Here is a 25380-nt window from a genome sequence, read left to right as displayed (position 1 = left end):
GTATTCAGTCTATGAGCCATGAAATCAATTTAGTAATCTCCATAGCATCTTAGAAAATTTGATAGAAATGATATTTGATTGTAATTCAAGGAATAAGGAAAAACAAACGTAAGTCCATTTTATGAAACCTTTATTTCTATAAACATTTGTGGTGTGCATTAACATATATAGTTATATGTATTATATACATATATTCACGTGTATTGTGAAGGGCCATAGTATCTTTCTTTTATTTCCTTCTTTCCCTCTACCCCCTCTTTCCCTTCCTTCCTTGCTTGCTTTTCTAGTGCTACAGATCAATCCCAGGGCCTTGTGCATGCTTTGCAAGCACTACACCACTGAACAGTATTCCCCAGACCCACAGTGCATTTCTTGGTAAGAGTTAGCAGTAAGTTAGCGGTGGTAGCGCACACCTTTAATCCCAGCACTCGGGAGGCAGAGGCCGGCGGATCTTTGTGAGTTCGAGACCAGCCTGGTATACAGAGTGAGATCTAGGAAAGGCACAAAGCTACACAGAGAAACCCTGTCTCAAAAACAAAACAAAACAAACAAACAACAACAACAACAAAAAGAGTTAGCAGTAAGTCCCTTGCATAAAGCCTTTTTTTCTTTTTCTCTAGGCTGTGAATACTGTGACTACCTAAAATTCCTAGAGGAATAACTGCAAAAGTATTCTGATGAACCAGGCGGTGGTGGTGCATACCTTTAATCCCAGCACTCAGGAGGCAGAGGCAGGCGGATCTTTGTGAGTTGAGGCCAGCCTGGGCTACCAAGTGAGTTCCAGGAAAGGCGCAAAGCTACACAGAGAAACCCTGTCTCGAAAAAAGAAAAAAAAAAGTATTCTAATGAAACACATGGTGGTTAACATCAGCACACACATGGGCAGCAAGCAGGTCCCAGTCCACCAACCAAATCCCCAGACAAGAAACACGCATGTGGTAGGCAGTGAGAACTGGCTGGTTCCATACCTCAGTGGACTCATCATTCTGCTTGGCTTTTTGAGAAGCTCATGCTAGGTCACTTTTAAAATTCATCACTGTCTGGACAGATTTTAAATGGCTTCATTACAATACACATCCAGCTTTCACATGGCTTTGGGGGATTCAAACCCAGATCCTCACGCACATATGGTAAAAGCCTTTACCCACTGGGCCATGTCTCTAGCCCTGGCACCAGTTTTCAGGACATAAAAGAAGCTCTAGTTTTGACTGACTCTTCACATCCTAATTAATAGTTCCTCAGGATTCTGGACACTCTGAATGGAACAGCTATAACTCATACTTCGTGAAAGCAAAATTACATGCCAAGATATGCCAAGCACCCTGAAACTGAGATAAATGTACTCCAACATGGCTAAAATTTTAAGACTGCCTGCTAGTTTTCAATAAGTCAGAGTTAAAAAGAGAAAAATGATGTATTCAGTAATCAAGCTCATTTTGATGCATTGCCTTTTTCTAAGATGGTCCTTTTTGCATGGATGATTCTCAATCTGTTTGTACACAAGGGTGCAAAGAACTCTAATTAAGGGTAAATGAACCTGAGGAGTTAGTGTGGGATGCCAGTAAATCCTTTGCAAAATTCTCTATTCTCCAAGATCTATAAAACAATCTACTCACTTTCTTATTGTGGGCTGGTCATCTATTTTAGGGAAAATATTGCCATCTTCTGTAGCCTACTCTATTCAGAGGAAAACCATCCCTTTGTGCGACCATGTTCCCTGTCTCTGGTATTTCACACTCCATTCAGAAGTGAAGGGGGAAACTGCCTGGTGTGTACCTTTGTGTCCCCTCACCTGGACCGGTGGGCTTACACCACATATTTACTCCTAAGATTTTCAGACTTTTCCATGTTGAAATAGGTGCACCAGCTCTCCTGGCCGGTGCTATTCTGAGGACTTAAACATCCTGAAAAACAAGGGCACACGCCCCTTTCCAAGTCAATCTGACCACTGAAGAAGCTGAGGATGCTGAGTTGCAAGCAGTGAGCCAGCATACCTCCCAGTGTTCCTGAGGTACCTACCGTGTGCCTCAGTCACCATGACCAGCCTTTCCTCAAATGCCCTGGTGGTCCTTATCACAGAAAGAGTTCACATGGGACTGATCAGAAGATGTTGGGAAATCCTGATGGACATTCTAGGAGCTTCTAAAACACCTGGATGTCTTTCTTAAAAATGTTGTAGCTGCAATAATTGCCATCAATAAAAATTGATTGGCAAGAGGCAAAGCAGGTGCACTTATGTTTTGTAAATATAATTTAATGTATACAAAGACTGGTGATGGCAAGATAAAGCTGCCCACAGCCCGCCCAGCCTTCAATGTTTGCAAATTAAAAAAAAAAAAAAGGTTTACTGTTGCGGTTTTACTGCAACATTTTCGGTGAGGGTCTAATCAGCATTTACCATAAAGAAAAAAACAACAATAAATATGGACCATGAGAGGGCAGAAGTGGAATCCTTAGACATTGCTGGTGATAATGCAAGTTAGTCAGTCATTATAGGGATCAGTATTCTTGGGTTCCTCAAAAATCTGAAAATTAAACTACCATATACAATCCAACTATATTATTTCTTGGTGTCACAACAAAGGAACCCAGGCTGGCATGCCAAGAGACACCTGCATTTCTGTGTCTAAAGTGACACTGTTCACAACAGCCAAGATATGGAACAACCGTCTGTCAACTATTAATACATTGGGCTGGGTGATCCTCTTTTCTTGGGGAGCTGTTCTATTTGTGAGTGGATAAAGTATGGCACGAACTTACAACGGAGCTGTATTCAGCCATGAAGAAGAATGAGGTTATGGAATTTGTGGATGACAAGATCATCCCGTTGGCCAAATAAATAAGATTCAGAAAGACAAATATGGTATGTTTTCTCTCAAATACAGAAATAAAAGGACAGAGCAGTAGATTTAACACACAAGCAGAAGGAAGACACTTTGGGGAGGAAAGAGGATCGCAGGGGGTGGGGCAGATGAGAACAGTAGAAAGGCAGACGTGAGCAAAGCACAGTGATGCCTGTGTGTGAGAACGTAATGAAATCCATACACTAACTAGAAAGGTAAACTACGAGGGGACATTAACTATTTGTTTTTGATGATGGTGTTTACCACGTTAGGATAAAGTTTCTGAGAACACAACAGAGATAAGTTGTAGCATGAATCTTAAAGTGTCTTATTAACAAAAACAAACCCAGAGCCAGGTATTGGGGTCAATGCTGAATGATCAGAGAAGCAGAACAAGCCACAGCTTCCTCACCTCGCCAATTCGTCAGCTGATCCTGTTTCCTCAGACTGGAAGCGTCTGTGTCCTCATCCAAAATGGGTTTCAGCTGAACTGCTTCTTCTCAAAAGCCTAAAAGCTTAACCAGCCCTAGTTCTTTGTCCTCACACCTTAAATACCTTTCTGCTTCCTGCCATCACTTCCTGGGATTAAAGGCGTGTGTCACTATGCCTGGCTGTTTCCAGTGTGGCTTTGAATTCACAGAGATCCAGACAGATCTCTGCCTTTGGAGTGCTAGGATTAAAGGTGTATATGCCACCATTTTCTGGCCTCTATGTCTATCTGATGGCTGTTCTGTTCTCTGACCCCAGATAAGTTTATTAGGGTGCACAATATTTTGGGGAACACAATATCACCACAATAAATATTTTAGTGGGAGTGCTCACAGTCTATGTATCAGTAGCTCTTAAAAATTTTTTTTTTCCTTTGACCCATGGCTGTGGATGTCTACAGATGTCTAGAGCTATTCAGAGGCAATGTGAATTGTTGCGACTCAGGATGCTAGACATCTTTCAATGAATAGGACAGGTCCCCAGGAAGAACAAATTATGCAGCCCAAAGTATTAACAGTGCTAATGATGAGAAACAATTACAATGAAGGGAGATTTAATGTGAAAAATATAATTGGTTTCATATTTTAAAAATCCATAACTCAAGGATTAAGTAATTATCTTATACTATTTGATGGGTGAGACATCCCTAAATTCCCTTACCACAAAAACCTTATTGTTCATTATATCATGATAGCTAGCTATGAAAAGCTGCTCAAGCTCCTTTCTTTGAAGCTAATCTGTGATGGATGTTTACATAAATGAAGCAATCAGAGCAGAGTGGTTTATAAGGAACTTCCTCAATATCAGACATTAAATCTCTCCTATGAGCTTCCAAAAATGTCAAATCTTAATTATCCTTGGTAACAGGAGGCACAGAAGGAATAACCATCGAAATCCACATTATACAGGGAGAAAATTATCCAGCAACAAATGTATATAAATATGCACAAATGAACTGAATATCAATAATTGGCAGTTTAGAGTTGAGAAAATAAAATTTCAAATAATTTAACAATATTAATTTTAGTAGGTAACATTAACTTAAGGTTATTTACAACAATATTTATAAAACTATAAAAATAAGAAGTTATAGATTGAAACATATTCCAAGAATAAGTTGGGACTTTCCTCCAGTACTCAGATCTCGGTATGTTTATGATTCAATTTGGTTAAATATCATAGAACATATTTACCTATTTTTCTCAGTAACCTAAAATGAAGTCACTAGTGGGACATTATGTAAGACAAAGAACACACCAGCCTTGCAGGCGATACTCCTCCTCTTTTGGGAAACAGGAAGAAGTTACGTAAGTTGAATCAGGACAGTGTAGTAGGTGATAGAAGATGTCAAAGAATACTCTCTGCACAAGCTTGACCATCCTGATCCCTCAGTGCTCCAGTCCAGATTGGGGGTGGTGCGGTTGGGGGGGGTGTTCATACTGAATTATGCTGGCTGCTATGACTTGATGAGTTTTGTTCAAAGGCCCATGCACTCCAGGCTTTGTCTCCAGCCTACCCAGTTTTGACAGGGGATAGAACTTTTGAGGTGGGATCTAGTTGAAGGTGTCATGTCATTGGAGGATGTGTTCTGGAAGGGAGTATTTGAACCAACATCTTCCAGTCTTTTTAAAATATTTCTTCTGTTTTTGATATTACAATATAATTACATCATTTTCTCCTTCCCTTTTCTCCCTCCAAACTCTCTCATAAATTTCTCCTTGCCCTCTTTTAAATTTGTGGCCTCTTTTTTCACAAATTGTTCTTACATGCATATATGTATATGGCTATACATATGTATATTCCTAATTATAACCAGCTCAGTCTGTACACTGTTACTTGTATGTATGCTTTTAGGGTTGACTATTTGGTATTGGGTGGCCAATTGGTGTGTTCTCCCCTGGTAAAGACTCCCACTCTCAGCTTTCCTTAGTTACCCGTAGATCTCTGAGTAGGGTGGAGGCCTCATATTCCCCCCCACACACACACTTTGGGATGTCTATTGTAGTTGTCCTTATTCAGCTCATGTTTAGGCAGTCCCATTGGTGAGATGTTATGGGTGTAGCTTCTGACATTTGTAGAAGAAATAATCTCACAGCAAACTCCCTGATCTTCCGGCTCTTACAATCTTTCTGCTCCTTCTTCTACAATGTTCCCTGATCCTTAGGTGCATCTGTTGGGACTGGGCTCCACAATGCTGCATTTTGATTGGTTTTGGTTTTCTGTAATGGTCTCTGTCTGTGGCAGAGAGAAGTTTCCTTGATGAGGGGTGAGGACTACACTTATCTGTGGACATAGGGACAAATATTTAGAATGTAGTTAGGGATTATGCTGGTTTAGTAAAGTGGTGGCTGTAGGTTCCTCCAAGATCTATCTTTTTCACTTCCTAGCTTCCACAAGGCGAGCAGTTCACTCTCACAAACTACCTGCTTGTTGGTGTACTGCCTTGCCACAGGCACAAAAGTGACAGAATCCATCAGTTATTGACCCAAATCTCCAAAACAGCAAGCCCCCAGTGGCACACCACCTCCGACAAGAGCACATCTCCTAATCCTTCCCAAATAGTTCCACCACCAAGGGACCAAACATTCAAATATATGAGGCTCATGGGAGCCGTTCTCATTCAAACCACCACAGGATTCTACTTTCTCTTTCAATTCTTCAGTAAACAAGTGACAAAGAATAATTTCACTCTAGGGGCTCAGGCAATGGTTCAGTGGGGAAAGTGAACCCAGGAAGACCTGAGTTCACATCCTCAGCACCCATGTAATAAGTCAGGTTTGGCAACATAAGCCTATAATTCCAACACTGATGGACAGGGACAGGTGGATTGTGGGCAAAGAGTTGGACAGACGATTTAGCTGAAACTGTATGCTCCAGGTTCAGTGAGAGGTCCTGCTTTAAAAAAAAAAAGAGGCAGAGAAACAACAGAGGAAAATTTTTCTTCAGACTTCAATCTCTGGCCTCCACATAGGCACCCAATAAGTGAGCATACCCACAAACATATGTGTATAAAACACAAAACATATAAAGAATACTTTAATGACTTTAGTTATTGCTTATTTACAATGTTATTTTTAAATAATCCTTCAAATAATCTCTCTACCTTCCATTTTTGTTAGGAAGTGGGAAATTATGTGAGAACATAATTAAGGAGGTTGAGGTATCACTGTAAAGCCACATGTTCTACACCGACGATAAGCAGGGCTCAAAACCTACCAGGAGTGGGCGGACCTGGCAGCTTTTATTAAGACAAGCATTATGGGCACATACAAAGAACAGTGGATGGTCTAGCTTGTGCCAGGCATCAGAGCCACAAATAACGCACTTGGGAAATAACCTTTTAATCATCGCTCAGAATCAACAAAAAGGAGGGAAGACGTTGTGTGCCAGGCAAATTACAAAGCAATCCAGAAGCAACTGGTTAGACTTTAAATTGCACCCAGAAATAAAAAATCTCCAAGTAACAGCTCAAAAGATGTCAGCATCTATTTTAAACTTTTATTTTCTTGAGGAACCTCCACACTGATTTCCATAATGGCTGTAGGATTTTGCACGTCCACATGAAGCAACTATGCTGCTCTTGGGCATATACCCAAAGGATCCCATATCCCACTAGAGAGACACCTGCACATCCATGTTTAAGGCTGCTCTAGCCTAGATAAAAGAGCACAAACTGGAAACTCTCCGAGTAGGCTCGGTTGACACAGAAGACAAGGGTACTATGTTGATTAGAAGGCACGTGTTTGTTATAAAAAATCAAGATAGAAATAATTGGGACAGGCACACTTACTGGGAAAGGATCTCCTCAGCCAGTGGAGAGCTTTAGTTCTCCAATCACCAAAACCATAATATAAAAAAGAATGTTTTTGACACAGGAAGTTATTTTCTCAATACTATGGAAACTATAAAGACAGTATTTTGTAGGAAACTTGGTCATTTGAAAACATTGATTTGTAAACATGATTTAGGCAGATCTGTGCATTGCTAACAAAAGATGATAACAAAAAATTTTTAGTGCAACTCTTCTAACTTGTTTACAGTCAGATTGGTTCTCCTAAGACTTTAAATCTGTGGATACATATACACTTGCAGAAGCAGCCTGGTGCCTCAGGGAGAAAAGGCACAGCCACAGATCAGGATGCTGAAACTGTCTTGTATACAGAAGCTCTTAGAGCTCTTGAGAGAGTTGGAAGAATGCATCCCCCCAACACCTAACTGGCTCCATGAATAAGACAGAGGTGATTATTACAATTGTCTGTGAGAAATTATAAAAGCACACAGATACAATCAGTCACATCTTCTGCTCATGCTCCCTCTAGATCTCTACTTACCCACCCACCTACCATGCCTCCATCTCCCCCTTTGCCCCTTCAAGCTCTGCACGAAGCAGACCACCACTTGCTAGAGCTGTAGACAGAATCATGTTTCCACCCTCCAGAGGCTCTAAGGATGAATTCTAAAGGGTGCATGAGGCTAATGTGTGATCACGGGATGTTCTGAGTGTGGAAGGTATTTTGCTTCATTTCTTTCCCACTGGGAACAACATTACCTTTACCACAGGGTAGACGTCGAGATAAGGTTTGCTAAAAAGGTCAACCTTTGCATCAGACAGCCTTGTAAAAGGCACTGTCTAAGATACTGCCTTTCAAAAGAAATAATAGAGTGAGCAGAACCACGTGCATAATTATGTACTTTCTAGAAGAGATACTAAAACAAGGGGAAAAAACAAGGTTAATCTTAATATGTTCATTTATCAAGTATTATTACTTAACATATATTAACTGTAAAATTATCCATGTGATAGTATTTTTTTACATGCCCCAAGTCTTCATATTTGGGAGTATTAGCTCTTTGCACTTATAATAAATGCATTGCAGCTGGGTAAGCCACATGTAAGGCATTTGGTAGCTACCTGCGGCCAGTTGGTTGCCATATTGAACACAAATCTTCTAAGAAAACATTAATCCCCTGTGTATAGTCTGGTTTGATATTATTTTTCAATTAAAGATCCAAGCACATGCCAGGAAATGTCTTCCCATTCAGTTTTCTGAGGTGAGAGATCTTCCTGAAACTGGTCTGTTAAAACATTTAGAAGCACCCATCATGTTTGGGGTTCAGTGGCACACACAGTCAGAGTCATTTCTGGTTGAGTCTGAGACACAGCAAGCTCGGTTATGACCACAAGCTTTGGAGCTGGACACCCTTGGTTTGAAACCTGGATAGATCAGTCACGGTGTGCCCTTGGGTAGTTACCACACTCTGATGTGCCTTCCCCTCCTCACCTACGATATATAGACAACCATAAAGCATGATAGTATTTCCTAATGGGGACCAGTGAGGTTCAGCTGAGTCAATTTGCATTGTGGAACCCATCGCTTCTCACAAAGCAAGCACTATTCAGGTATTTAATAAGACATATTTTAAAAATCTTTAAAAAATTTTTAAAATTAATTTTCACTCTCTCAATGTGGTCAGTAAATTATTTCTTAGGAGAAAACACTTTCGAATAGAAAACTGTATAGTTCTGAATCCGACTGAAAAATCAGAAAACCCAGGGGCTATAGACCATTTGGAAAAAAACAGCCTATCTGGGCTTTGATTTTCTAATTAAGGGAAAATATTTTTGAATGTCTACTTCTTTAAATCTGTTGTGAAAATAAAGCTCCTGGGAGAATCCTGGTTAGTGGCAAGGAATTGCACCACAGTGTTCCTGTCATCCAGGCAGTTAATGAGCACCTCACAGCTATGAGGTGCGCGTGGCTGGGCTCCGCTCACACTGGGGGACACGATTCTTCTTTCATTTCCAGTGTACAGAAACAAAGAACTCTGACTTTCACGATTGCTGCTCTTCTCCTCCCCCCGACCATAATGCTCAACGGTGCCAGGTCCTCAGTGAGCAGCTCCTGATTCTGACATTGCCTGGCATCCTACACATTATCATTCCCTTAATTAACAGTGACTGGAAACAAATAATTTAATTCTGGGGCAAATGAAAATGAATTAATGGTGCCAACTCCATTTCCCAGCTTTCTAATTGTCTGTAACAAAGGATAAGAGGGACGTGTGTTGCCTTGGTGTGAGATTCATTTGAGGAAATAAATGACAGATGGACAATTAGTGAGATTCTATTCCTCACCCAAACAAACACTGATGTACTCAGTAGGAAAATCTCTCTTTGTACAGAATAAACATTTGAAGTCACAAAGATTATGTCTGTTGGACACATTTATTTTCTAAGAGTAAACACCAAAGACTTGGCTTGGTGAAAAGAAAACACAAAGCAGAAATCTGAACATGGTAGCACACACCTGTTATGCCAGCACTTGAGATGCTGAGGCAGGAGGATCAGGGCCTGGAGGCTATTCATTCTGATCCTCATAGTGTGATCCTATTGGGGGGAAGGGCCGGAGAGGGAGATGAGAACATGCCAGGAGCATATTTGGCTATTTAGAGACAGCAGCGAATCTCAGTCTAAAATCAAACCTCTCTCCAGTCCCTTCGACATTCACAGCAAAGACAACTGGAAGACATCCAAGCCTTGGATTTAGAATGTGCGGGTGACTTAATTATGATGTTTGCAAGTTAGTGGGACGGAGTATAGCCATTCCCAGTTATAAATCTGCAACATGCAGGGTGTGGGCTCTCGGTGACCTAGGACTTCTCTTTATGTTGTGATGTTTGCAATGAATGGACCAGGTGGGCAGATGCGCTGCCCAATGAGACTCTGCCACTGCCAGGAATAGCTCTTCCAGTGGAATATTCTGGAACCTTAGAATCTAGCAAGCACAAGATGGAGCTGGCGACTTCCTGACCCACTGTGAGCCAGACTTAAGCTAAAACGTCACTGATCACCTCCCTTCTCAAAGCCCCTCTGCTGACTGGTAGATTGCAATGTCACTTTGGTCTACTGGAATCCAGTCAGCGTCCAGTAAGCTCTGAGAAGCCTGTGTTTTATTTATTTTGTTTTTCTTGAGGCATAGTCATCCCCTTTGGGGAAGATTGTGAGAAATATTCACAATTAACTTTCACTGATGTAGTGGTGTCCTTCCTCACAGAGACTTGGCTTCTCCCTTATGCAAGGAGTTCTGGGTCTGTAAAGCAGTGCCTCCTTGGAAGTTGACTGAGGAGCCATGCCTGTTTTTAATGATTTGAGTTAGAGTTTTGTTCATTCAATATGGAACATCTTTGCTTATACAGAATAAATAAGAATTTAACAGTTCTCCATTTCACTTCTGGGAACCACATGACTTAGATGTCTACAGGTTCGGGCCATCGTGACCACACCTTGCTCTACTGTCATTTACAGTGCCTATGGCTGTCTTCCCTCAGGCAGTTAACATGTTGAGCAGTCATCCTATATCTGCAGACTCCAGCCCTTTGGAGTCTGCTCAGCATGTACCGACAATATTCTGAAAAATATTGGTTTTAGTTGAGAATATGTGTGTAAGAGAAATACATGCTGAGGTTCTCTGTCTTTGTAACACAGAATTGTGTCCTGCCCTGTAGGCTGTGATCAATAGCTGCTGGTGGTATGAGTTCTCAAACTCATAAACTATCCTGTGTAGCATGAATCTTAAAAGTTCTTATTAATAAAATCATACCTGAGCCAAGTATTGGGGTGAACACTGGAAGATCAGAGAGACAGAACAAGCCACAGCTAACCTTACCTGGCCAACTTCTCAGCTGATCTTGTTTCCTCAGGCTGGAAGCCTCTGTGTCCTCATATCTGAATGGCTCTCAGCTGAACTGTGCTGCTCAAAACCTAAAAGCTTAACCAGCCAAATGCTTAACCAGCCAAATGCTTCTAGTTTCTGGTCTTCACGCCTTATATATCTTTCTGTTTTTGCCATCACTCCCTGGGATGAAAGGTTCATTTCTTGGGATTAAAGGCATATGTCACCATGCCTCGCTGTTTCCAATGTGGCCTTGAACAGATGGATTTCTGCCTCTGGAATGCTAGGATTAAAGGTGTGTGCTACCACTGCCTATCCTAAGTATCTAGTGGCTTTTCTGTTCTCTGACCCCAGATAAGTTTATTAGGGTACACAATATTTTGGGAAACACAATACCACCACAATCCTGTCTCCCTTATTTTATAAAAAAAGGAACTATAGTTCCTAACAACATCTTGAAAAGACTATCACTAAGTCGTCAATCGGGAGGCCAAAATTTATATTTCTACAAATTTTTCCTTATATTTCTACACATTTCTCATAGTCTCATAATCAGGCCGCTGTGTTTTTTAGACTTATGGACCCAGAGTAAGTGCATGCTTTGGTCTCTTTCAAGAAAACGGCTACATCGTTGACACCTCTGCACGTGGCTAGTAGCATGATTCTAGTTAACTCTGCCCAAATCAGGAACTTACAGACAAAACTTATTATGTTTCCCAAAGCAGGCTTCCCCCCTAGTTAAACACACAGAGGCAACCTAGACCAATAAAGCCACAGTGCTTGAGACAGCCTAATCCTGGATTTAAGAGCAGTCCCTAAATAATGTGAACAATTGTAGTAGGTACAGCTCTTTCTTACTTAAATCTTCAAAAGAAATGTGTTTCTGAATATGTGTTTCTGTGCAAGCAGAATCCCAACTTAAGCAAAACCAGTCCCCTAGAGGTAATTCACACCACCACCCACCACAGGAGCATGGGTGCTTAGTGCCTTCTTGGATTTAAGTGTCTATAATCACACTTCTAAGAATCAACCTCGTGGCTTCTTAGGCTGACACAAAAAAATAGAAGAAACGTGTTACCCGTTTCTTTCTTGGTGCTGAGATCTTTTAGCGTGGAACTGTACAATTGCGAGTAAACACGTTACTATAAAATAGGAAGGAGAAAAACCTTACCCGAATCCAGAAAGCAAACGACAGAGGAGAAAGAAGCCGTAGCCTTGCACAAACGAAGACAGGAAGGCAAAGAATCCGTTGACAGACATGCAAATCAGGAGAGACTGCTTCCTGCCCACCTTGTCTGCCAGTCCTCCCCAGAAGAAGGCCCCCACCATCATCCCGAGGTACACTATGCTGCCTGCAACACACAGAAGACAAAAGAGCACGTCAGAGGCTGGGAACCAACAGCACACGGAACAGCCGACGAGGCACAAATCACACTCCAGCACTTTGCACGGGGGTGGGGTGGGGTGGTGGGGGTGGGGGTAGGGGAAGACCTCTAAAAGTGCACCGTCAGGGAGATACAGCGATTGGCTGACAGGTTGGAAGTCAGCTCTGCCAAGTCTTTGAGCAGCCTGACCCCTCAGGAGCACTGATGGGAAGTTATTTCCTTTGCCATCACACGTAGAAGACAAACTGGTCACACTGCACCCCAGTCTTGTGAGGTTTGGGTATGCGGTGGGAAGGCACGAGAAATCTCACAGAGCAATTCTAGGGGCTGATTCCAGGTTTCCACTTTTGGTCTGAAAGTCTTGTGTGTCACCATGACGAGGACACGGTGGGAAATCAAGTCAAGCCCCTTCCCCCAAGGTCAAAGTGGACCTCCAAACTGTTTTAACACTCTGCTTGCACCAACAATCTGTGCTAAGGCCAGACCTTAACCCTTCCAGTCCAGTCCCACTTGAAGACTCTGACCCTTGCTGTGGAGTTGAGAAAAGAGGACTTAGCAGTTATGAGGATGAAATATGAACGGTTTCTAGAGGTTTGGCTCTTCTCATCAGAGAAGGCTCTTAGAGCCGAGAGTTTTAGTATGTCAAGAAATGTTAACGTTGGCTTTGGCCCCTAAGGAAAACAGATGGACAACTAGGAGTTAGATGTTCCCCTCGCTGTCACTGGAGTGGACACCTGAATTTTTTTCTTATGGTTTATTTATTTTTACATTTCTGTGCATTGTGTTTTGCCTGCATGTATGTCTGTGTGAGGGTGTTGGATCCTCTGAAACTGGAGTTATAGACAGTTGTGAGCAGCCATGTGGGTGCTGGGAATTGAACCCGGGTCCACTGGAAAAGCAGCCAGTGCTCTTAACCATTGACCCATCTCTCCAGCCTTTTTAAACAAATTTATTTATTTATTTTTATTTTATGTACATTGGTGTTTTGCCTGCGTGTGTGTCTGTATGAAGTGTTGGATGCCCTGAACAGGAGTTATAGACAGTTGTGAGCTGCCATGTGGGTGCTGGGAATTGAACCCAGTCCCTCAGGAAATGCAGCCCATGCTCTTAACTAATGAGTCATCTCTCCAGACCCTCACTTGAATTTTCTAATTCACTTTCCTCTAAGAAAAACAAACCTCCGACAAACATTGTGCAAAACTTGGTGAGGAACGTAGGTGTGGGAGATGTTAGTCCAGAAGCCTTTCTGAAACAGTGACCTGTCCAGGAGGAGAGACACAAGTGAAGTTCCTATGTCTAGAAGGGGCACTAAACAGGCTGTCACTTCAGGCTTTCACCCATTTCTTTTCCCTTTCCTCTCTCTCTTCCCCCTCCTCTCTCTTTCTGCCTCTCTCTTTCTGCCTCTCTCCCTCTCCCTCCCCTAGATGCTACTGTACATTCCTGGCTGGCCTAAAACTCACTATATAGACCAGGTTTGCTATAACCCTCCTGCTTTAGCTTCCTGGGTGCTAGGATTTACAGGCATGCATCACTTGTCCAAGCACTATTTTTAAATGTACATTCCAGATAGCCTGACATTGACCTAAGAATGCAAAAAAGGGCTAATTTGTTGATGGGGGTTAGTTTAAGAAATAGCCTGTTTAAACAGTCACATCCCCCTAATTATTAGTGAGTCCATATGAGGCTCAGGAGGAAAACACTTGGCAAGGCCTCCTAAACATCACATAAAGACAGCTTTATGTCCATTCATGGTGAATGGAAAGTGTCTGAACAACTGTAAACCAGACTCTTTCCTTACCAAAACCATCTTCCAATTAGACTGGGATACTGCAAAGAAGTGGACTGAGCCTTTGTGTGTGGCAGACATCATTTTCTCTTTACCACAGGACTGGCTGCACATTTCCTTCTTCTCAATAGGGATTACTCCTATCATGAGATCCAAAGCATGCCCAGAAGATGGTTTAAAGAATGCGTCCGCACAAAGCACTCAGTCTCGAGGAAATGCATATGTAGCCGAGCCCTCATTGACAACATAAGAGGCACATGCTTGCCATCTGCACCTCTCAGGACATGGAGGCTAAGCTACTTTGTGATGGTGTCTGTGTCTTTAAGAACGCCTACACATCAGAAAGCAGGTGTTTAATGGTCAGGAGTAAGTGGCCTGTAGTTCCTGGGACCCAAACACTTGGAGGTCTTGCTTATAGTTATAGGTCCAGAAACAAAGTCCCTCACCCCCATAGGTCCTTCAGTTTCCTTCTACACCAAGAGAAAGCCGCCATGACAGCAATACTAATACAACCTCGCTGTGGCTCCCTCCTTCATTCTGCTGCAGGAAGTAAGGCCACAGCAGAGGTGAGTTGTCTGCATTCAACCCATAGCCACTTACTAGGGTTTTCATTCACTCCCTTCCTCCCATCCTCTTTCTCTTCCTCCAGTCTCCTTTCTTTTGAAAAGGTCTCCCCATGTAGCCCAGGCAGGTCTTGAACTCATGCCTTAGCCTCCGAAGCCCTAGGTTTACAAGCAGGTGCCACTGCACCTGGACTCCAATTACTCTTTCAATGACAGTAACAGCCCCTGCTGTTACTCATGCCGACTCTGCATCTTTTGGGGTTTTGAAGAACAAGCCATACTTTGGTTCATTAAGCTTCACTACCATCTTGAAAAGTGGGTATTATTAACCTGTGTCATAGATGATGGAACTGGTAGATTATGTAGCATGATCTAACAGATAGGAAAATGGCACATCAGGGTCGTGAGTTCATGTTTCTCAGGTTAAAGCCTGGAACTATTCTCAGAATTCACAGTGTGTTGAAAACACCAGGTTGTGGCTCTGGACCCTCCATTGGGACCCTTCAGACTTCCCCTTGATCTGGGCACTGAAGGGTTAAAACCCGGTGCTATAGGACAATGCCTAGTGCTGTGAAAGAACTATTCTGATTCCCAGGATACTCCTGTTACCATGTAAAACACCACCACTGTTATTTCTGCCAAGCTCACCTTGGAAATACTTATAATGCTCAAATCAAGAACCAGACGGTACAAAGTAGGCTCACTAGCTATTGAGTTTCTGGTTGACCTCAACCATGTCCCATTTAAGGAAAGTGAATGTGAGTGCCAGAGGCAAGTAGTTAATCTAGGTCCTCCTTATCCCCTAGACTCTAATCACCCACGACTCCCCACTTCCTCCAACCCCCTGGCCATGAAGACATTCGGATATTCAGCCTCTTGAGAGAACATAGTTTGTAATCTGAACGGCTTATCAAAAAGTAAGTCAGAGGGCAACATCTGGGCTGGACCTTCCATGGCCTGGGGATAAATGGCCAGACCAGAACAATGCTGAAGCAGGCAGCCATCTTGGGAGCTGCTGGGTCCCCTCTGTGCCCATTATACTCTATCAGGATATTTTAAGGTGCATGATTAAGGAGTCATTTGGCCCGAGCCCAATGCAGGAGGTGTGTCCTTCAGTAGACGAGTCAATGGTGGAGAGGCTGTTAATCCTCATGCAAACTCTGGAGAGACTCCATTACGAATGGAACACGGGAGGGGAAAAACTCAGGATGGTACTGAAGTCCTCCACAAGTGGCGGGCTTATTGAGTCAGAGTGCAACCTCAAGCTGCGTATTCCTTCCGCTTTCACTCTGGTTAAAAATGCTTAAGCTCTGAAGGTAGTATCTTTCGTGCTCTATGTTTGTTTGATTTTGGTAATTAGACTCTTCCCTTGGGCAAGCTATGGAAAAGATTAAACCTACCAAACAGCTGATTTGAGAGAAGAACGTAGAAATGAGAATCTTCATTTGTCGATCATGTAAGCTAATTAAAGCCAAACACTGGAGTGTTCACAAAGGCTCGGTGTGAAGAAAACTGTGACCGCTCAGACCAGAAGGATACACACGGAGCTTCCTGCTTGTGTTCCACTCGCCATTTTGTGTTCACAGTGTTGTGCAGGGAGTCCTTGAGAGCCTGGAGTAGCTGTTCAGTCTGGGTGTGCCCTCTGCCCTCTCTGCTCTCCCTTCTTCACGATTCTCTGCTGGTCAGGGTTATCTGGACCTTCAGCCAGAGCCCCTCAGCTTAGAAGTGGGAAGACTAGACGAAAAGGCAGATTTTGAAATTGCACCTTTTAGACCTTTGCTCTTCCAACTATGACCTTTGGACCAAGGACTTGATAGGAACCCAGGCTCTTGGACTTTCTGGGGCAGACTTGTTCACTTGGGCCTGATCCCTAGATGATCTGTATGCTCATGTGAGTCTGAAAGTCCTCTTAGGTTGGCATGCTTTCCACCTAAACATCCTCAGAAATACATGTCTTACTTAGGGTCTCATATGTGTTTGTGCAGGGGGCATAGGTTACAGGATATGCTAACTCTGAAGACACAGCAGTCAGAGCTACCTGGAGGAGCTGGGGATCACAAAAGGGCAAACAGGGGGCTTAGAAAGGGCTCCTATGTGGGCATGGTTTCCCACTCCTTTTGAAAGGACCAAGGACCAGGTAGATGCCATAACAGGCTGCTCAGTCTTCTCTCAGAGATCAGGCCTCAATTTCAGTTTCCTGAGACTTGAGCAAGCACTTTCTGGAAGGGCCATGAACAAAAGACATAGTCCTTGCAGTAGCTTCCTTTCTGCACGTACTCTGACTGTTCAAGGTTCAACCAGTTGTTTACTGTCTGGGACCCCTCACCAACTTAGAGCTACGTGTATGGGTCAATGCGAAGGTGCGAGGCCAGCCAGCCCCCATGGCAGCTCAAGGACAAAGTCTGGGACTTGTCCAGGCCTGCCCCCAAATGATAACTCTAACACCCAACCAGTAAATTCAAAGGTTACATATCCTCACCCAATCATACGATGTAAAGGCTTGTACCACCCTGCTTGTGGTTTTTCCCTTTAAAAACTCTTCACCCTAAGAGCTCAGGGCCATCCTCCTTCACCTGGCTAGCCAGTGTGTTTGGATGCTGACCAAGCCCGGGCTTGCTTGTTATCAATAAACCCCTGTGTGTTTTGCATCGGATATAGGCTCTGTGGCGGTCTTGCTGCGGGGGGGGGGGGGGGTGTGTGTGTGTGTCTCACAATGAGGCCACAACACTTTAATCCCAGCACTTTTGGAGTTTGAGGCCAGCCTGGTCTACAGAGCAAGAATCAGCACAGGCAGGGCTGCACAAAGAAATCCTGTCTTAAAACCCCTTCTTTCCTGAAAAAGGAAAGGCTCCTTCCCTGGGACCAGGTGAGCCTCCAGTCCAGATCTGGGAGAGCAACATAAAGACACCCTGGACTATGACTCCTGGGTTCTCTCATCAATTTATCTAACCCAGTGACGCTATCGGGACGTTGAACCTGGGACACAAGCTCATGATACCCTTTCCACAGCTCTGGTAAAGGCCTTTTTTTTTAACCAGACCAGTGTCTTAGTCTTCAGAGAAGAACCCCAAGGCCTTGAGTATGACTTTCTCATCGAGGCATTTTCTAACGTGGAGGCTGGTTCAATTTGATTTAACATACCCTGCTTCCCCTGATAAATATCACATTTCCATTTCTGTCTCTGCTAAGCCACTTTTGATTCCTCCTGACATTCCCTGAAGGGGGGTCACATCTTTTCTCCTAACATCATTTTAAACCACATTTAAACAAAACAGACCAATTTAGGAAACTGGCTACAGGTTTTTTTCCCTCATAGTAACTGCCAATTGGTTTTTTAAAAAAGGTTTTAAACATTTTGGTTATCTGTGACTAATGGATGACTTTAGAATTCATTGCACCATGAATTTAGAAACTGATTTTTAAGGAAAAGTCTTCTATGGTAACATGCTAAATTTACAGGGGGAAAAACACCTCCATGAGGCAATAATGATCCTATTCACCTGTTACATGGGGAGAGGGTTGTTTCTTATGTTAAAACTTCTAAGTCAAAGTGCAATGAATCATTTTGAATAAAAATGACATTTCTGGGACTGTTTGGAAAGATTACTATAACGTAGTCTGTTGTATTCATAAAATAAAGAAAATACCATTATTGCCCTGATTGTGCTCAGTATTTCTAGATATTACTCCTTTTATAAGTAGCAGATACACTTATTTCCCCAAAGCTAAAGTTTTCTCCCACAAACCCAGGGTGTGTCTATAGTAGACGCTCACCAACAGAGATTCTCTCCTTGACTAAACCTATCCGGGGGACTCTTCTCATCCCAGGTCCTGACTTTTGGCTGCCTGTGTTCCTCTGCATTGTTCAATTTTAGCAAGGCTCCTGATAAGCCAGGACCGCCCCTCCCCCACAGTGACCCACACCCACAAGAGACCCCCTCCACATACCCACAAGTGACATCCTTTGATACCTAATCAGGTTCCTCACCCTCTACCATCCCTCAGTAGATGTCTAAGTATTCTAGTTTGCCATCAGCAAGAGTCCAGCTGGCCTAATATGGCGAGAATTCCTATTGCCTTGTGATGTGTTCTCTTAGTAATTTTCCACCCATCTCCTGGGTCCTTGGAACTTTTCTCTTTGGCTGTAAATTCTTATTTTTCCTTTTAGTAGTTATTAAGTCCAGCTTCCCCACCGCAGTGACCTCTACGGTGATGGTCTTGAATAGAGCCTGTGTCTGTCTTTAAACAGTAATAAATAAGTGGGACCTTCCATTTCATACTTCGTAGATGGTGTACTTATCTAACTCACCAAATTAAACAGCCTCACCCTGACCCCCAGCAGGCACATTGAGACCATCACTGGACGCCTTTAACTGTGACTCACTCTTCTTTCTTCTGCTTCCACTAATGACAGTTCGTGATTACCCAAGGCTGGCTGCACATGCACCCGACCTGTTTGTTCCGGTTCTGCTTGTTGTTAATTATCCATTTGCTTACACATCAGTCACATAAATAGTGAAATGGGTGTGAAAGGAAAGGAAACTATTACTATGAAAATGAACGTAGGACCTTGGAAAGAAGATAAAGAAGAATCAGTGCTACTGAACAAATGTGAGCCACATCACTGGAAGAGACCAAGACCTAATGGAAGAGTCCGTGCTCAGATCGGGGGCCATGCCTTAAAGCTCACACTGTACATTAAAGAATTGTGAATCTGAAAAATCAAAGCGACTGACGGCTGAGAGGACACAAGAAAGACAATGGTGAGCTCCAGTGCGAAGAGCTCTTCTAGAGGAAAGACTGCTCTGCACTCGAGATGCTCAAATGAATGTAAGCCGACATGCTAAATGCTTCATTTAAGGACCTGTGCATATCATGCTGTGTGCCAGCTTTTCCATTACCAAAGATCAGCCATGTTTTGCTTAGAGAAGGCAATGCTTTGTGAAGACATGCTTTGTGCTAAAAGAAACCAGGCATACACAAGTCACTGGAACAGCCACCGATCACTTACTAATAGTTTTGCCTATTTATTGAAGGCTATCAGAAGCTGGTTAAGGTCAACGCCACAGTTGATAGCCCTCCCCCCAGTTGCTTTTAGCAGAGATTCTGCTATGGATTTTTCAGCCCATACTGGAAGAAGCCTCAAAATGAAGTCAAAGTCCTTGAGCCTAGTTTGAAGCTGTTTTTAAATAACTGGTTGTAAGGTCTTAGGCTAGTCTCTCAAAGTCTTCCTGGGCCAAATGCTTGGGCTGGGCCGGGGGTATGGTTGGATGACCCTGCAAAGATGGCTTAGCCTTCTGCTTTGGTTTTGGGAGGGAGCTTCCCCTTGCTGGTTTCTTCCACATCTTCCACTTCTATCCACTACCATGGAAGAATCCATATCTGCTGCCTTGTGGACAGAGTCCCCAGACCTCCAACATGTTGTCTGAATTAATACAGCCTTCCCTTGGCCAGACACCACCGTAGTCCATAAAGGTCTGATCTTAGTGGTCACTCCCCAGCTGCCACAGTCTCTACCCCAACTCAATGCTTAAAAGGGTACAGGTTTCCTCCTTATCTACAACTTTCAATTTCTTCCCACTTTGCTGTTCGAATTCTGTGCTTGAAGTAGAATGAACACAAACATGTCAGTCAAGTCAGCACTTACTTTATTAGACTCCTCGACAATGCTGATAAGAACCAAGCATGACAGGTGGTACATACCTGTCATCTATAATTTCAACACTGGGTAGGTGAGGACAACAGGATCACATGTTCAAGGCCAACCTAGCTAAGTAGCAAGATCTTGTCTCAAAAAAAGATACCTAGAAGTGATAACATTACCAAGGCAATGGGCGTTGAGAAGGAGGAAGAAGGGAAACTTAAAACTTAAAAAACTGTATTTTTGAATTGAACACAATATTGTCCCTCCCCATCATTTACCACTCTGAACATTGCACTGGGCAATAATGAGTTAAATGCTCAGGCCTTGAAACAGGTAGCCTAGATCTGTCTCTCCCATTCCTGGGCCTGGGTAAGTTACTTAATTTCTTTGTGCTCCAGTTTTCTCCTCAGTATAATGGGGCTAATAATAGTTCCTATCTCACAGGGTTTCTGAGGGACTAAACGGGATAAATCAGTTTCTTAACTGGGTGACACACAGTTGCTCAGTAAGCAGCAGTTTCTAATATTTCTGTTGGCGAGAGGCAGACAGAACAGGGAAAGACAAAGTCGGGAATGGTATGAGCTGCCGGGAAGAGGAGAGGGTCATGAAATGACAGTATTTAGCCTTCCTCAGCTCAAGGACTGAAAAGGAGCCACTTGAAACAGCTCCGGAGAAGTAGTCTAAATTTTCAAATCCCAGATATGCACATACAGAGATGCATGTGCAGGTGTACATAAACACACATAAGTGCACACACCCATGCCGGCACACACGTATTATTTTTGCAGACAGAAACTTTAAAGAATTCATCATTAATTAATAAACTTTGCCTAACTCTAGCCTCTCACTTCCTTCTTTCTTTCCTTCCTTCCTTCCTTCCTTCCTTCCTTCCTTCCTTCCTTCCTTCCTTTTTTTCTTTTATTATTCATTTATTCACTTATTTTCATGTACTTATTGTAGTGCCGGGGATTGAACTCAGGGCCTCATACATGCTTCCTAAGTTCCCTACTGCTGAGCTGTCCCTCTATCCCTAGTTTCCAATTACTATTTCAGAAGCCACTGAGAGGGGCCATTATGTGCTCAAATACATCTACAGACATTCATAAAATCAAATAAAACCAAGGAAAATAAGGCAAAGACATATGAATGAGGCAGAGGGGAGAAAAACCCTTTCGAATTTGCACTGGCGAGTATTTACAACAAAAGTCAGCTCACCTTAGCCGGAAAGAACTGTAAATATCAGATGCCATCCACTGCATATTTCTGACTCGTATTTGGAAAGCCTGACATTTAAGTGTGTCATCCAGGCAGAGGCAGAAGCTGGCTGCTTATGTGGGCAACAGTGCCAGTTTACCCAGGTTCACCTGGGCACTAACAGCACATGAAAGTCAGAGACATTTTGCCACATCCAGTGAGCAGGGAGACCAGATGGGAGTCCTAATAAGGAAGCCCAGTCTATTTCCTAACGTCTCTGGTCAAATGGCTAGGATATAGCATGCCTGTTGGATAGGAGAGGCAATAAAAGACAGGCATGGTGTCAGTCCCACCCTCGAAACAGGCGATTGCAATTCACTTGGTGTTTGAAGCCATAATAATAATAGTAATAATTATAATAACAATAGCAACAACAGGTATTAAGAAAGAAGATTAATGCAAGCTGGTTCATGGTACATGATGGACACCACACATTGGTCCCACACCAATAGGATTCCTGCTCTTCAAGCTTCCCCTACTCCACGCTGTGAGCTGAGGGAGGAAAGTGGTCACTGAATTCGCTATTGCCAATCCTTGATCCAACAAAGGGGGCCAGTGATAGCTGATTACCACGGTTGGTTTGAATTTCTGCTAAGTATGAGGGACAGAGAGGGAAGAGAGGCTGCCAAATGTGGACAGGACAAGGCCTTTCCTCCTCATCAGTTCACTGTGAAGTTCAAGACAGCTTTGTATCGAGCTGTACATTAGAACAGTCTGTCGTGTGACAAAACTCTTCCTGGGGGGATGGAACACACAGGTCTACTCATCCTAGACAGGGATCCCATGACTTACCAAAGTACAAATACCTCCAAAGTCCAACTTGGTGAACCAGTGAGTTTTATTGGAGTCACTTACAGGAGTATGGGTGAGGGGTTACTTACAGGAGCAGAAATGACTCAGAACAGCTTTGTCACCAAGGCCCACACCAGCTTGGGTGACAGCTCGAGAAAATTGGGAAATCCGGAGCATACCCACAGCCTGCAGGCTGCTCAACAGGCTGGAGGGATCTTCCTAAGTGACTGGTCTAAGTCTCTTCTAGGCAGCTCAGCTGGTTTCTGCTTCTTCTAGGCAGCTGATCTGGTCTCAGAATCTTCTTTGCATCTTAGCTTTGCTCCTCTGAGAGGTATTCTCAGTTTTTATTGTTTACTCTGGCAGGGAGGGTCCTAGTGAATCTGGTTGGTTTCAGGGACTTCCTGAAGCTATTTTGAGTTGTTTACCTTCCTGCTTAAGGAGCTTACCTGTAGGAGGAAAGGTTTCAGTCTCTGAGGAAACTGTTGCACAATACCTTCTGAGGAGGTCAAACATAGTGTCACACACTTGTACTTCCAGTCCCTGGAGACTAAAGCAGGAGGGTCCTGACTTTAAAGAAAGCCTGGACGGCAGAGCAGACCTTGTCTCAGAAGCAAGCAAAGGATCTGAAGAGCTTCACCCAGGGATTCTGTGCCTACACTAGGCCTAGACAAAGGATATCTTTAAAACTTTTCCATGCAATTCTAATGTGAAGATGTGTCTTTGAACCTTTCTTTCCTTGGGAGATTGAAAACATGCTAAAAGTAATTACTACAAAATCAAACGCATGTTGTAATTAAAGTGAGGACATTCTGCTTAAGGGGGAATAAAGGAAAATCAGCTTAATTAGTTTTAGGGACTTCTGACACTCCACATGGAAGGTGGTACTCGGTTTGGAGTCATAAATCAGAGGTCTCCCACTAAAAAGCTCCCTCCCAGCGAAGTTCTGAATTAAGGGAGGCAGAGCTGGAGGTGCACAGAACAGAGTAAACAAGAACTCCATGTTGTTCAAGGTGCACATGAGTGTATGTATGAAAAATTCACATAAAATATATTATTTAGACTTAAAAATGTTGCCACAGCATGGACAAACCTAATATTATGCTATAAGAAAAATCTTTAAATAGCAAACAATAAAGTTAATTATTGTCTTAGGGTTTTATTGCTATGAAGAGATACCATGACCATGGCAAATCTTACAAAGAAAAATATTTATTCAGGGCTAGCTTAGGTTTCAGAAGTCTAGTTCATTATCATCATGGCAGGAAGCATGGCGGCATGTAGGCAGACACGCTGGGAAAGAAGCTGAGAGTTCTCCATCTGGATCTGCAGGCAACAGGAAGTGAACTGTGTACTACACTGGGCCTAACTTGAGCATATAAGATCTCAAAGTCCACCTTCACAGTGACATACTTTCTCCAACAAGGCCACACCTCCTAATAGTGTCACTCCCTATGGGCCAGGCATTCAAACACATGAGTCTATGGGGGCCACTCCTATTCAAACCACCACAATTACTAACAAAGACACTAGGAATCTTTTATGGTTTCCTGAGCAGAGAACTGATGCCTTTGTGTGAGAATCACAAACTTTCTATAAAGAGTTGGGGGTCAATATTCTACCCCTTGTGAATCACACAGACTCTATGGAAATTGTTCAACTCTGCTGTTGCATTATGAAAACAGCGACCGATAACACATAAACAAATGGACATTACTGTGTTCCAATAAAGCTTTATATAGATATAGCTGTGGGCTGAGTTTGACCTCCAGGCTGTAGTGTGCAGACCACTCTTGTCCAGCAAATACTTGCCTGTAGCAGCTGTATAGTGACTGAGAGGTAGGGTGGAGTTCCTGAGAGGCCGTGGCCATCCTAATGCCAAATCAGGAGTGAGGGGGAGGATGAAATTTGTTGGAGAGACACAGCACAATAGGGAAGTTTGTAAACTGTAAAACAAGTGATTTCTCTGCAAGAATGAATGAAAGAGAACTGAACCTCAAGGGAAAGGTGGCCATATTTGGAGGGCAAGAGGGGAAACTATGAATTTAAAAAGGCTGGCAAGAAGAGAAGAGGGCCGGGCGGTGGTGGCGCACGCCTTTAATCCCAGCACTCGGGAGGCAGAGGCTGGCGGATCTCTGTGAGTTCAAGGCCAGCCTGGGCTACCAAGTGAGTTCCAGGAAAGGCGCAAAGCTACACAGAGAAACCCTGTCTCGAAAAACCAAAAAAAAAAAAAAAAAAAGAAGAGAAGAGGACCCAGGTGGAGGAGAGTGGAGAAGAGGCAAGGCCTCATGAAGGTGCTCAGAGAATGAGGACTCAGGAAGACTGAGGAGTTTGTCCCAGACGTCACTGGTGAGGTCTGAAAAGGAAATCCCAAGCCCTTGTTAATGACAGTAACACTCAGAGAGAGCAAAGATGAAGGTGAATGAGCAGGGAAGAGAGGGAAACAGGAAACGCCTCAGCTCACAGCTGGAGGGAGGGAAGCGGAGCAGGCGCAATGGGGCCGAAGCACCCCAGGTGTGAAGAAGCATGTGAGCACCAGAAACCACAGCCCGAGTCTAATGGAGCCCCCTTACAGCAAACACAGGCCACGCCGCTTCATGGGAAGAGCGGGATGCTTTGAAAGAACGATGCCCTTATATGCCTTGTTTCTAGAACACACGATAAACAAGTTTATGATAAGGTAATAATCTCCTCAGGCCTAAGAATAATGGAGGCAATGAAAGGATTTCTCCAACAGAGGTCTCCGTTATGTCTCCACAGTGAGCAAAGACTTACATTTTCAAAGGAACCGGTATTTTAGAGGATCACAACAAGAAAACAAGTTTTTGTCTATATGTGTACCAAATCTCTTGGTATTCTACAGCAACAGAAGGCCTGTAGGGGCCAGGGCTCTCATCCCTTACATCTGAGCATTTCAGGTCCTGGGAACATGGCTATGCTTAGCCAGGGAAATA

At 43.3% G+C, this 25380-nt stretch overlaps 1 protein-coding gene across 2 annotated transcripts in view; it reads right to left on the bottom strand.

Annotated features, from left to right (window-relative positions):
• Positions 1-25380, bottom strand: part of Sv2c (synaptic vesicle glycoprotein 2C) — a 193378-nt gene that overhangs the window by 88462 nt on the left and 79536 nt on the right. For both annotated transcript variants that reach the window (XM_052743523.1, XM_052743524.1), the window contains exon 3: positions 12177-12357. In XM_052743523.1, the coding sequence (XP_052599483.1) occupies positions 12177-12357 (181 nt within the window). The remainder of the gene's footprint in view (positions 1-12176; positions 12358-25380) is intronic.

The sequence above is a fragment of the Peromyscus californicus genome, unplaced genomic scaffold (genome assembly GCF_007827085.1).
Source record: "Peromyscus californicus insignis strain IS unplaced genomic scaffold, ASM782708v3 Scaffold_18__1_contigs__length_77618521, whole genome shotgun sequence".
NCBI lineage: Eukaryota > Metazoa > Chordata > Mammalia > Rodentia > Cricetidae > Peromyscus > Peromyscus californicus.
The sequence above is the reverse complement of the archived record's forward strand: the minus strand, read 5'-3'. Positions and strand labels throughout refer to the sequence as shown.